Here is a 13,489-nt window from a genome sequence, read left to right as displayed (position 1 = left end):
TTGAGTATCCCAAATATGAAAACCTGAAATCCAAAATGCTCCAAAATTCAAAACTTGGAGAACTGACATGATGCTCAAAAAGTTTCATATTTCAGGTTTTCAGATTAGGGATGCTCAACTGTTAAAGTTTATGCAAATAATCCAAAATCTGAAAGATTCTGAAATATGAAATGCTTCTGGCCTCAAGTATTTTGGATAAGGGATACTCAATCTGTACCCCAATGATCAGAACAAATGTAATTTATCCTAAAACAGAAATCTAATGTACAGCAATAGGAAGAGAAGTTATCCACTGCTCACTAAATGCTAGGCACTTAGCCACTGCTCAGTCTTGCATGAGGTGGGGACAAGGGTTTAATGATGATGTACACAAAGCCTGAGATGTCAATTCTGTTGTTATTCTCATCTTACCCTGAAAAAAAAAATTGTGGCCATAGAAAGCTCACATTTGGCAAGGATCAAGAGTAGGGTATGGTGGGCTGGGATTGTGGCTCAGTGGTAGAGTGCTCACCTAGGATGGGTGGGACCTGGGTTCTATCCTCAGTACCACATAAAAATAAAGGCATTGTGTTGTGTCCATCTATATATAGCTAAAAAATAAATATTAAAAAAAAAGAGCAGGGTATGGGCCAATCAGTTCAATGATACCCCATACAGCTATTAAAAAGGCAAAAGCCAGGCACAGTGGCACATGCCAACAGTCCCAATGACTGGAGTGTGAGGCAGGAGAACAGGAAATTTGAGGCCAACCTGGTCAACTTAAAGAGACCCTGTCTCAGAATAAAAAATAAAAAGGGCTGGGGATATAGCTCAGTGATACAGCACCCTAAGTTCAATCTCTAGTACTTCAAAAAAAAAAATCAAGTCAAAGGAAATATTTCTTCATTTAAACAATTGTTCATTCTATATTGTTAAATGAAAGCAATAAATAAATAAAATGGCTCATTATCACATAAGTATGTATAATGATACTACTGTTTTAAGGAGAAAGACTCCTCTTCCCATATATACAAAGACTAGAACAGACACAATATTTACTGTGCTTATGTCTGGGTAATAGGATTACATGTGGATCTTTTTTTTTTTTTTCATTTTGTGTTTTTCCATTTTTCTAAGCAGTTTCTACATTTAGTTGTATTGCTTTAAAATCAGAAATCCCTTAAAAAATGTGGATGCTGGGGATGTGGCTCAGTGGGAGAGCTCTTGCCTAATATGTATGAAGCCCTGGCTTTGATCCCCAGCAACACACACACACACACACACACACACACACACACACATACACACACATGAGAAATCTAAAAGGCAAGAATAAATCCTATTCCTTCTCCCTCCCTCAGGAGACTGCCAGGGATGGTTCCAGGGACCTGATTTGCCTAAATAAATCAGTTAGGTTTGGTGGTTGAAAGGGACAGAATAGACAGTTCCCTCGGCTTCTGGCTGAAAACTGACAGGGTAAGCCCTGATATTCCAACTCAACCTGGCCTAGCATGCCCCAAGGCCCAGTGAAAAGTTGGCTGAGTCCAAATCTGGGCTCCAGGGACTACAGGCTGAAGACAAGAGTTTCTCATTAAATAGTTACAGGTCCCAGGAGCTCAGTTTCCAAATAGGAAAGATAAAAATAGTCTGGAAGAGACTTCTAAAAGAGATACATGGACTGCCTTGTATCCTCCTTCTTCTGCTCCCAGTCTGGGCTTCAAATACCATCTGACCCTCTGTTACCACTGTTCCTGCTGTCCAAGTCAAATCCCACCCCTTCACATCTGGACCAGCTTCCTCAGTTTACCCACCTGGGTTGCATCAGATCAACTCTCTTAAATCACCCCTGCTCAAAATTTTCCATGTCTCCCAGGGGGGAACCATTTTAAAAATGAAGTCTTCAGGGATGGGCATGTAGCTCATCAGTAGAGTGCTTCCTAGCATGCATGAGGCCCTGGGCTTAATCCCCACCACATTTCTCCTGGGTAAGGGTCAAGCCCTCAGAAATCCTGAATTAACAGATCTGGAAGGGGACTCAGAAATGTGCATTTTAACTAGTAAGTCTAGTACCCCTAGTAAGGATCTTCTAAGAAAGAAAACCCTGTAGAAAGAATCTCCCCTTGACTCCCAAAGGCAGTCTATGGTGGGGAGTCATTCCCAGTAAACATCTCCAGCCCTGGATTTGTGTCCCAGCAGACAGAAATCAGTCTGATTACAAATGAACTCAGCTCACTGAAATGGTTATCTCAATTAGATGCAAAGCACAACTTACAGAGTAAGAAATTATTTTCTACTGGATAAGTGTCTTGTCATATACTCCAGAAAAGTTCTGAATTGAAAACAGAGGTGGAAGAGTAAATCAAGTTCACTGTACTAAGGTTCCTGAACTAAGTCTAGTAAAAATCAGCATGTACTTGGTATTTAGGTGGTGTATGACTGTAATTCCAATGACTTGGGAGACTGAGGCAGGAGGATTCCAAGTTCAAGGCTAGCTTCAGCAACTTACTAAGCCCTAAGAAACATAGTGAGACTGTGTCTCAAATTTTAAAAAGGAGGGCGGAGCTGGGGATGTGGCTCAGTAGTTAAGCACCCCTGGGTTCAATCCCCAGGACCAAAAGTATCTGTAACATTGCTTGGCATGGTGGTGAACACCTGAAATTTCAGTAACTCAGGAGGCTGAGAGAGGAGAATCACAAGTTCAAGGTCAGCCTCAGCAACTTAGCAAGACTCTGTTTCAAAAAATAAAAAGGGCTGAAGATGTGGGGATGTAGCTCAGTGGTAAAGCACCCCAGGTTCGATCTCCTAATACAAAAAAAAAAAAGTATCAGTAATATTGAAAAGAATTTGACATTAAATATTTAACAGATAAGCATTGTGATTCTGATTTAAGATATAAAAGTTAAAATGTACAGTTAAGTAATTGATATAATATATGTCAATAATTGATATTAGACTTGTGATTTTAGTTTGAGAGGTTAGCAATAATTGGAACACTGACTGACTATTAGAATCACCCAGGATGCTACAAAGGTTAGTTAAGGAAGCCCCCCATATTCTGAGTTCATGTCAGACAAAGAGCCTATATTTTTTAGACAGACAAAAGCCACTGACAAGAGAATTTTACTAAGTCTGTAAAAAGTATTAAATTGTTTACAAGAACTTGAAATTCAGTATGTTTATAAGTTTAATTAATCAGATTTTCTAGTAACCACGTATCCTCGGGGATATTGAGCTTGTTAGGTTATACATCTAAGTGCTTAAAAAGAAAATCAAATATATTAAATTTATAAATGGAGTTAAAATGTTTAAGGGAATGTAATTAAGCTGCAAATAGGGCTGAGTGTTTAAAGGAATTTAGTTTGTTAAACTTGAGATCAAACATCAAAGGAAAAGTGAAGGCCATTTTTCTTACTTTTCTAGATTTATGTACAGAATAATAATTCCTAAGTTGAAAGTGAAGGCTTAAAGATAATTAGGTTTTTAAAAACTGTTATTCTGGCCAGGTGCAGTGGCACATGCCTGTAACCCAAGCAGCTCTGGAGGCTGAGACAGGAGAATCATGGGTTCAAAGCCAGCCTCAGCAACGGTGAGGCGCTAAGCAACTCAGTGAGACCCTGTCTCTAAATAAAATACAAAATAGGGCTGGGGATGTGGCTCAGTGGTTGAGTGCCCCTGAGTTCAATCCCCAGTACCAAAAAACAAACCTGTTATTCTGCCGGGCCTGGTGGTGCATGCCTGTGATCCCAGTGACTAGGGAGGCTGAGACAGGAAGATTGCAAGTTCAAGGCCAGCCTCAGAAACTCAGCGAGGCCTTATCTCAAAATAAAAATTAAAAAGGGCTGAGAACGTAGCTCAGTGGTGAAAGTGCACCTGGATTAAATCTCCAGTATCAAAAAATAAATAAATTGGGGCTGGGGATATGGCTCAAGCGGTAGCGCGCTCGCCTGGCATGCGTGCGGCCTGGGTTCGATCCTCAGCACCACATACCAACAAAGATGTTGTGTCCGCTGAGAACTAAAAAATAAATATAAAAAAAAAATAAAAAAATAAAAATTAAAAAATAAATAAATAAATAAAAATTGTTATTCCAAAATGAGAATTTCAGTTTAAAAGATAAAAAAAAATTAAAAAAGGAGAATAAGCCATATCTTTCACTCCCTGTGTTCTTCCCTATTCATCCCACCTAAAATAATTGCCTCTGAACTGTCCATCAGCCAGGTTTGTTTGTTGCAGGTGATTAGCAAGAAGTAAGTAATCTTTTCCTTCAGGCTCACTACTTTCTGCCCCAAGGAGTTACCAGGATGCGTTGCAAATAGTAAATAACACTTTAATGATAACTCATCCCAGATGTAGAGCATTTCATACTTCACCTAACCAGGGATTACAGTTACTTCCCCGACTCAATCCCATGGGGATTGAGTCCAGAGGCACTATACCACCATCACTGAGATATATTCCCAGCCCTTTTCAGTTTTGATTTTGAGACAGGGTTTTGCTAATTTGCCCAGGCTGTCCTACAACTTGTGATCTTCTTGCCTCAGCCTCCAGAGTAACTGGGAATATAGGCATGGGCCAATTAACTGTTGCTCTTTACAGATGAATTAAATAGGGCCAGAAGTCCAGACCTGATTAAGGTCACTAGTAAGAGCCAGGGCCAGGCTTGAAGTCTGGTCCATGGTTTTGAATGCCCCTCCATCCTGATGGCTCCTATCTCAGGCTCATATGTCTCTAAACTTCAGAGAGACAGATCTCCACTCACCTGTGACATCTCCACTTCCGATATAAACGGAATGTGGTTAAAGCAGAACTTAAGATCATTCCCATTGATTTTTAAGTCATTTTGTGGTCAAAATTCCATTTCTCTTTCCTGCACACATCTACCAGTTGTTCTGTCTGCCCTATTCCCTAAAATAATAAAAAGTCGGATGGTTTCTCTAATCCACAACCTAATCTAAATCATCATCATCCTTCAACTGATCCCCAGCAATAATTTCCCCTCTTCATTCATTCTCCCTAGAGCATCCAGAACGATGACATTAAAATATAAATTAAATCTTGCAGCATTCTTGTTTAAAACCCTTCAATGGTTTGTTAATGCAAGTAAGAAAAAAAAATAAGACTTCGTACCATGGGTTGCAAGGCTAAACTGAGCTGATTCCAGCCTACCTCTTCACAGTCTATCCTATTTTCTTTAAAACATCCCAGGACTGCAGTCACCCCAGGGCCTTTGCACCAACATTTTCCTGTTTGACCCTCTACTATAATCATTCAGGACTCTTGTCAACTGTCACCCTCGAGGCAGCCACCCAGGCAAAACTCCCACCACCACTACTACCTTAAACATCCATTCTCTTGTTTTTCAAAGCACTATTTTGTTAACTGTCCCCTCCCCATCTGCCTATACAAAGTAGATTGAGCGCCCCTAGCTCAGGGCCTTCTTCACGGCGGAAAACGTTTGAGAAATACACTTTACCCCCAAAGCCCTGTTCTTTCTACTCCGAAGAAGCTCTTTCTAGTCCCAGGTCGCCTGCATTCTTGGATTCGAAGCCCAGAAGTGAGAAGAGAAAGCGCATTCGAGTCCTTCCTTCCCCTGAGGCCAGGCTGAACAGCTCGGCCCCAAGACCCTAAGGACTTTCGCCAGCTCTAGGCCTGCACTTGGGGCAGGCAGTGGCGGAGAGACAGATGGGGTCCCGGAAGCTCAGTTCCCTTAGACTTTTTACCCCTCCCCATGCCAGGAAATGGCGGGACGCCCAGATTTAAATGCAAGAGCAAGAGCCTTCTAGCTGGGGAAAGAGACTAACTAGATCTCGCCCCTCACGTCCAGCCAAAGAAGGTACCTCGCTCCGCGGGGCTGGACGGCTGCGGGCTCCTCCTCCAATGCCCTCGAGTCGCGCACTGCTTGATGGTATTCGTAGTCCTTCCTTGGGCCTACCCTTCCCAGAAAGCTTCGGGAAGTCAAGCCGAGACAGAGTGAGAGGAGGTGGGGAACACGAGGGCTTCTGGGAGTTGTAGTTTAAAATATTCAAGCATCAAGGAAGGACTGGGAAAAAAACTGAGTATTAAATGTTATCAAATTTGGGCTATAAGGATCTGAATTTCATGAGATATTTTTTCTCCTGTGCATTTTGTTAGTTACCTCCATGGTTCAAAACGACGAGCATGTCTATTCATAGGAACCACAAATCCCAGAAAGCGTTGCATGTGGAGGCCTTTGGAGAGCGAGGTCGGCCTCAGCGCAGGCGCGGTGGCTCGAGTTCGGCTGTGAGGAAACATGGCGGCCCCGGCGCTTACTGCGAAGTTGTATTCCCTGCTGTTCCGCAGGACTTCCACTTTCGCTCTCACCATCGCGGTGGGCGCTGTGTTCTTCGAGCGCGCCTTCGATCAAGGCGCGGACGCGATCTACGAGCACATCAACGAGGGGGTGAGGGTTTGAGCCATGCTGACCTTGGGTCCGCTGAGGGGTGACGGTGGGAGTGGAGTTGGGACGGGGCTCAGTCTGTCTTCACCTGGAGAAGGGCAAACCATAGGCGTCTTTTGCCGAGAGACTGATATCCCCCCGCTTGGTTTGGTGTGAATCCTAAAACGATGAATGAAATCCATAGACCCCATTTTGCAGGGGTTGCAAGTATTGATAATGTCCCACCTCACGTGCCTACACGTCCGTTTGCATAAAACTAAAACCAGATTAGAGCGAAGGATTTACTAGGACCCCACCGCCAGTAAGTCATTTGCAGTTCCGAGCTGGAACCCGGACCCTTGTCTCCTGAAAGTGTCAACAGCAGATTGAAACAATCGTGAACAGGACATCTTAGACACCGTGGTTGACCTTTAAAGGATTGCTCTTTCAGTTCCCAAGGTGTGCCACGCCGGCAACGTGGTATTTATGACTAAAAGTAGGGCCTAGCTGGGGAGCAATATTGGCCATATTATATTCTTAAATTGTGTGCATATACGAAAATATAATAACAAATCCCACCATTATGTACAACTATAGTGCACTAATTAAAAAAAATGTGGAGAAAGAAAAAAAAAGAGTGGAGGCTAGGAAAAATAAAAGAGCCTATCTGGGAGTACTGGGCCTTGTCACTTAATAACGGTACTATTAAGTTACTTAACTTCTCTGAGCTTTAGTTTAATCTAAAATAGAGATCATAATAGTAACTACCTCAGGGAATATAGATCTAGTGTCAGTGCCTGATAGGTGGTACCACTGGAAAAACAGCATTCATTACTTAGAAAGTAAGGAAACAAGAAAGCAACCACAATACCTTTTTAGATTTGCTGTGTACCAGGCGCTGTGCTAGGTTCTGTGCATGTTTTATATCATCAAATTGTGACTGTACTGGAAAAGGCCTGGTGCAGATAGTCCTGTTCACCATTTCCCTGTGTTTTTAATTTGAGGCTGTATGCGTCTACAGTCTAGGAAGGCTCTGTCCACCAATGCCAAACTGCCCAAGGCCAGGACAACTTCCTGCCCACATGAAAGTGTTGCTGCTGCCCCATCATTAAAAAAAAAAGAAAGAAAAGAAAAGACTAATTTATTTCAATTATGGTTGGACACAATACTTTTATTTTATTTTTATGTGGTGCTGAGGATCAAACCCAGTGACTGGCACATGCTAGGCAAGTGTTCTGTTGTAAGCATTTCCATAGGTCCTCCCCACTGATCTGGAAAGGCATCTAAGTATGCTGTCATAACCCACCTATTTTCTTTTCTTCTTTTTTTTTTTTTTTTTTTTTTTTTTTTAAGAGAGGTTTTTTTTTTTTTTTAATATTTAGTTTTTGGCAGACACAACATCTTTGTTTGTATGTGGTGCTGAGGATCGAACCCGGGCCACACGCATGCCAGGCTACCACTTGAGCCACATCCCCAGCCCAACCCACCTATTTTCCTGTGCTTTTAAGAATGATAATCTCGGGGCTGGGGATGTGGCTCAAGGGGTAGCGTGCTTGCCTGGCTTTGTGCGGCCCAGGTTCCATCCTCAGCACCACATACAAAGATGTTGTGTCCGCCAAAAACTAAAAAATAAATATTAAAAATTCTCTCTCTCCCTCTCTCTGTCTCAAAAAAAAAAAAAAAAAAAAAAGAATGATGATCTCAGTTTAGGTTGAGTAAACAAAACTTAATGTAAAACATTTGGGAACTGTGCACGTAGGACAGTAGTACCTGGGAGTCAAAGAATGGAGACATCTTTTAGGCCTTTTTTTTTAAACCACGGTTTGAACCCACAGCATTTAAACCCACTGAGCCACATGCCGGACCTTTTTTTATTTTTTATTTTGAGATAGGGTCTCGCTAAGTTGCTGAGGCTGGCTTTGAACTTGCAATCATCCTGCTTCAGCCTCCTGAGCCATTGGGATTACAGGCACGTGCCACCACACCTGGCTTCCAAGCTGTTTCTTAATAATTGTGTTCTTCGGAGCCATTCTCTTAATATGTGTTTCCATTCCCTGTAAAAGTAGGATTGTCCATTCCAGCTTCAAAGTATTTTATAAATATTTAGAGTTGTGTGTCAAACCTAGTGTTGCTTCCATTCTGCCCACCACAGCTGCACATTTTTAATCAGACCATGAAACTGGTTTCTCTCAAGTTTGTTTTAGTTGCTTAGTTTGTGGAGTAGTTGTAAAATGTGAGAGCACAGGTTACAGTTTATGGTTCTTGTCTTTTAAATGCAGAAACTGTGGAAACATATCAAGCACAAGTACGAGAACAAAGAGTAGTTTCTCACCTCCAAGGAAATGAAAGGACCAGATCCACCCACCAGCTGTTTGCCCAGAACTGGGGCCTCAGCCTGAAGATGATTTTCAAGTATTCTTCAGGGACCGCTGGTAGCTGTTGGCAAGAAATGGCTCCACCTAACAAACAGACTCTAACTTCTGCCGGGTTTGAAGTGTGTTTAGAGTCATCCGCAAATAAATGTAAATTATCCTTGAGACTTGCTTCTGCACTGGGTGCTTTGTTTACCTGATCTTTACTTGTCAGTTAAAGCCCTCTACAAATACCTAAAGGACAGACTCCACCACGTACTCCTCCACGTGGAGTTTTCCATTAACTTCCAAAGAATTCTGGTTTTCAGAACAGCCTGAGTTGGAGATATTACCTTCAACATTGGGTCTCAAAACTGTTAGTTACATTCTTAAGTTTCACAGAGGTGACCTTACTCTCTTGGCTATAGGAAGCACTATGGCCTCTGGGGGAATAGAGATTGGCCTTGGGGCCTTTAGCCAAACCTGCCTCAGTCTTTAGTCTGCCTTCTGCCTTTTGCTGAATTTCTTGGTAAGCTGCTGGGGCAGGGCCTCCTGTCAAAGTTCCACTGAGGAGTTCAATTTATTAGAATGCTTAGTTGGGTTTGAATTCCACTCCAGCAGTTCTAGCTGTGTGGACCAGTGGCACGCACTTGACCTTGCTGAACTTATCTTTAAAATTGAGATAATACAAATACCTATTGCATGTGGGTTTTGTGAGTTTTAAAGTACTTTAATGGAGCTGGGGAAGTTATAGATGCTGGTAGTTGGAGGAAACTGCTGGCAGAGACAAGGTTGCTAAGGACTAGAAAAACCTGAGCATTCTGCTTGAAACCTGGAGCAATAGGAATGTAAGGAAGGGGAATTCAAGAACATCATCTGGTCATTAATTCAAAAGTTTGGGTAGCCACTGTGCTAGCAGGAGGTTTGGGGAAAGTAGCACTGTGGGGCTTGAATTCCCACAGGACGAGGTAGTATAAATGCCATCCTACATGATTACAGACTGGGGCAAAGGTTGGGGAACAGTGCATTGTAACTGAGCCGAGACCTGGAGGTGATAAGGCTGAGTCACTTAAGTGGGTATTGGAGGCAAAACAGGAAGTAGCAGGTTTGAAGGCACCATATTGAGGAATGGATTTACTTAAGCCTGGGAGGCTGAAGGTGATTGGAAGTGATCATTCAGGACCTGACGTGTCAGTGAAGATTCTGGATTTTGTAAAAATTAAACTGAAAATGGCTTAAGCAAGGGAGCAATAAGTTCTGTTTTATTAAAAACCTCACTCTGGTAGGGCGGGATGATTACATTGGAAGCAGGTGGGAGAGAAGCGTCTACCTAGGAGGCCAATGCCCTGCTGTTAGTTAAAGCTCATGGCTATAAAGAGACCTTGAAAACTGAGCACTCTGGTTTGGGGTGGCCGTGGAGAACACTGGAAAGTGTAGAACTCCCTGTTTTTATATCTGGGAAGGAAAATGACTGACCTGGTAAGTGTCTACCACCCTGAATCTGGAGTGATTTAACCAGACAGAGCTAGATCATCCAGAATCTTCTCTGATGGAAGAACATTCAAATCTCCACCCATACAGAGGTAGAAGAGATCCTAGAAATATTTGTTCTACCTAAGGCATATTTTCATGAGGTATAGGCCTAGAGAAATTGTCCTGCCAGAGATGGTACAGCTCTGGGTTCAAATCATGACCTGAAATAGAGCCTTGTCTAAGATTTCATTTATTTTCTGCAGCACAGGGGGTAAAACCCAGGGCCTCACACATGCTAGGCAAATGCTCCACCATTGAACTAATATCCCCAGCTCTAGTCTGACTTTTAAGAATGAATTCAGTACCAGCACTGTGGTGCAGGCCTGTAATCCCAGCAACTTTTGAGGCTGAGGCAGAAGAATTACAAGTTTGAGGTCAGCCTCAGCAACTTAAGAAGACCCTATCTCAAAATTTTAAAAGAGGTCTGGGGAGTAGCTCTTATATGGTAAGAGTGTTCCTTGGTTCCTTGGTTCCCCCGTACCAAGAAAAATAAAAAGTGATTTTGGCATCATGAAGAGTATAATTCTGGACATGGAAGATTGCTACTTTGCCCAAAGTGTCTGGTAGTGTGCTGGTAAAAAACAAAGCAATGAACATGTTTGAAGAGTTATTCTGCTGAGAGCCATAACCAAGTAGGAATGACGCATGGCATTTTGGGTTGAAAGGTGACTGCTCAGGGATTAGGGTGGATCCTGCTGGGAATAGGGCGGCTCCAGGATTAGGGCGGATCCTGCTGATCCTGCTGGGATTAGGGGAGATCCTGCTGCCTCAGGCACCCGTTCCCAGTTGAGTTCTCGAGGGGTTCTGAGAGAATTGGCGAGGGGGGGGCAGGGGGCAGGATGTTCACGGGAAGTGTGGGTAGAGTGTCGGTGAGAGTTCGGGAATAAAGAGTTGCTGTTTGAATCTACAAGGCTTTGTGGTGGCTCGGTTATTTTGTGCCCAGCCAGACTGCGGCATTATTCTGTTATTCTACAGTAGATAATGATGAGCTTTCAAGTGGGGCACATTCCTAGACTCAGCCCAACCAGCAAGTATATCCATAATATGCCCCATTATTTGTCACCAGCATTTCTAGGCTACTGTAGTGTGTGTGCTCTTTCAATAAGAGATGAACACTAAAATTATAATTAACCCTGTTTTATGTATTGTCCTAGAAGAACCATGTCCTGCCAAAATTCAGGTCTACCTAGAAACTTAAAACGTGACCTTTTTGGAAATAGGGTTTTTGCAGATGTAATAAGTTAAGATGAGGTCATACCATTGGGATAGGCTTTCAATTCAATGACTGGTGTCCTTATATGAAAGCCACGGATGCCACAGGTATGGTAATACATGCCTGTAATCCCAGTGACTCAGGAGGCTGAGGCAGGAGAACCACAAGTTTGAGGTCAGCCTTGGCAACCCAAGAAGACCCTGTCTCAAAATAAAAAATAAAAAGGGCTGGGGCTATAATTCAGTGGTAAAACACCCCTGGGTTTAATCCCCAGTGCCAAAAGAAGAAATAAAACAAAAAAGAAGGAAAAAAATCACCTAAAGATACATCTAAATATGGAGATAGAGAAGGAATTATGCCACCTTTGGCCAAAGATTGTCAGCAAACACCGTGAGCAGGGAAAATGGCAAAGGAAGATTCTTGTCCTAAGACGTTGGAGGGAACATGGCCCTACTGACACCTTGATTTTAGACTTCTAGCCTCCAGAACTGTGAAATAATAAATTTCTGTTGTTTTCAGTCACCTAGTTTGTGATAATCCATTACAGTAGCCCTAGGAAACCAGTACATCCATGAAATTGTTCAAACTAAAAAATAGTATAGTTGCGTTTGGTGGCCCAGGCCTATAATTCCAGTGACTTGGGAGTCTGAGGCAGGAAGATCACAAGTTTGAGACTAGCCTTAGCAGCTTAGTGAGGACCCAAAGCAACTTAATAAGACCTATCTCAAAAAAAAATTAAAGGTGTTGGGTATGTGGCTCAGCAGTAGAGCACCCCTGGGGCAATCACTGATGCCAAAAATAAAAATTCTATCTAACTTTATTGAGAACATGAGTAAATAGCACTTATGTACCACTAGCAGGAGTGTATGACAAGTACCATCTTGCTGGAGGGTATTTTATTCATACATATGAATCTTTTTTCTTCCTTTTTTTCCTTCCTTTTATCAGGGATTAAACCACTGAGCCACATCCCCAGTACCACCCTTTTCTATTTTAATATTTTATTTAGAGACAGGGCCTCACTAAGTTGCTGAGGCTGCCCTTGAACTCTTTTTTTTTTTTTAAAGAGAGAAAGAGAATTTTTAATATTTTATTTATTTATTTATTTTTTAGTTTTTGGCAGACACAACATCTTTGTTTGTATGTGGTGCTGAGGATCGAACCCGGGCCGCACACATGCCAAGTGAGCGCACTACCGCTTGAGACACATCCCCAGCCCTGCCCTCGAACTCTTGATCCTCCTGCCTCCCAAGCTGCTAGGATTACAGGCGTTCACCACCTGGCTCAACCATACATATTAAATTTTTTTTTATGTGGTGCTGAGAATCGAACCCAGTGCCTCACATGCTAGTGCTCTACCACTGAGCTACAACCACAGCCCCCGTACTTATTAACCTTAACATACATACCTTTAACCCTAAAATTCCACTTCTGGCAAATTTCCCCCAACACACACAAAGTGCATATCCCCAGCTGTTCATCGTAGTGTTGAGGGAAAATGCTATATCATTGTTACAAATAACAGCCATTTAAAACATGGGAGAAAGTCAACAAATATAGTAAAGTACCAACTATCTTATTCCCTTCCAGCTACTATAACAAAATACCATATGCTGGGTTGCTTATAAACAACAGAAATTTATTTCTTATAGTTCCGGAAGCTGGAAGTTAAAGATCAAGGCACTAGGGGCTGGGGATGTGGCTCAAGCGGTAGCACGCTCGCCTGGCATGTGTGCGGCCCGGGTTCGATCCTCAGCACCACATATAAACAAAGATGTTGTGTCTGCCAAAAACTAAAAATAAATATTAAAAAATTCTCTCTCTCTCTCTCTTAAAAAAAAAAAAAAAAAAAAGACCAAGGCACTAGCAGATTCAATGCCTGAGAAGGGCCAAAGTCTTATTGGATCTTCTCATTGTGTCTATGTGGTGGAAGGGACAAGACAGCTCCCCAGGGCTTGTAGGAGCACTAATCATATTCAGGAGGGCTCTGCCCTCTTGATCTAATCATTTTCCAAG

At 42.4% G+C, this 13,489-nt stretch overlaps 2 protein-coding genes across 3 annotated transcripts in view; one reads left to right on the top strand and one right to left on the bottom strand.

Moving 5' to 3' along the window:
• The window catches only part of Zmat5 (zinc finger matrin-type 5), a 31,578-nt gene extending 25,683 nt beyond the window's left edge, over nt 1-5,895 (bottom strand). The window contains exon 1 of one of the 2 annotated variants that reach the window (XM_026413349.2): nt 5,817-5,895. The gene's annotated coding sequence lies outside the window, so the exon portion shown is untranslated. The remainder of the gene's footprint in view (nt 1-5,816) is intronic. The other variant, XM_026413351.2, reaches the window with a different exon arrangement.
• A 309-nt stretch (nt 5,896-6,204) lies between these two features.
• Nucleotides 6,205-8,913, top strand: Uqcr10 (ubiquinol-cytochrome c reductase, complex III subunit X). Its single transcript, XM_026413347.2, has 2 exons — nt 6,205-6,400; nt 8,656-8,913. Exons 1-2 carry the CDS (start codon nt 6,251-6,253, stop codon nt 8,698-8,700), a joined length of 195 nt encoding a protein of 64 aa, XP_026269132.1. The 5' UTR covers nt 6,205-6,250; the 3' UTR covers nt 8,701-8,913.
• Nucleotides 8,914-13,489: the final 4,576 nt, after the last annotated feature.

This window comes from Urocitellus parryii, chromosome 3 (genome assembly GCF_045843805.1).
Source record: "Urocitellus parryii isolate mUroPar1 chromosome 3, mUroPar1.hap1, whole genome shotgun sequence".
Taxonomy (NCBI): Eukaryota; Metazoa; Chordata; class Mammalia; order Rodentia; family Sciuridae; genus Urocitellus; species Urocitellus parryii.
Note: the sequence above shows the minus strand (reverse complement) of the source record. Positions and strands in the feature narration are given on the sequence as shown.

What these genes read in the sequence shown, in the direction of transcription:
- Uqcr10 (XM_026413347.2), top strand. Translation starts at nt 6,251, where the DNA reads ATGGCGGCCCCGGCGCTTACTGCGAAGTTGTATTCCCTGCTGTTCCGC. An exon ending in ACGAGCACATCAACGAGGGG is followed by an intron (nt 6,401 to 8,655) that starts GTGAGGGTTTGA and finishes TTTTAAATGCAG; the next exon opens with AAACTGTGGAAACATATCAA.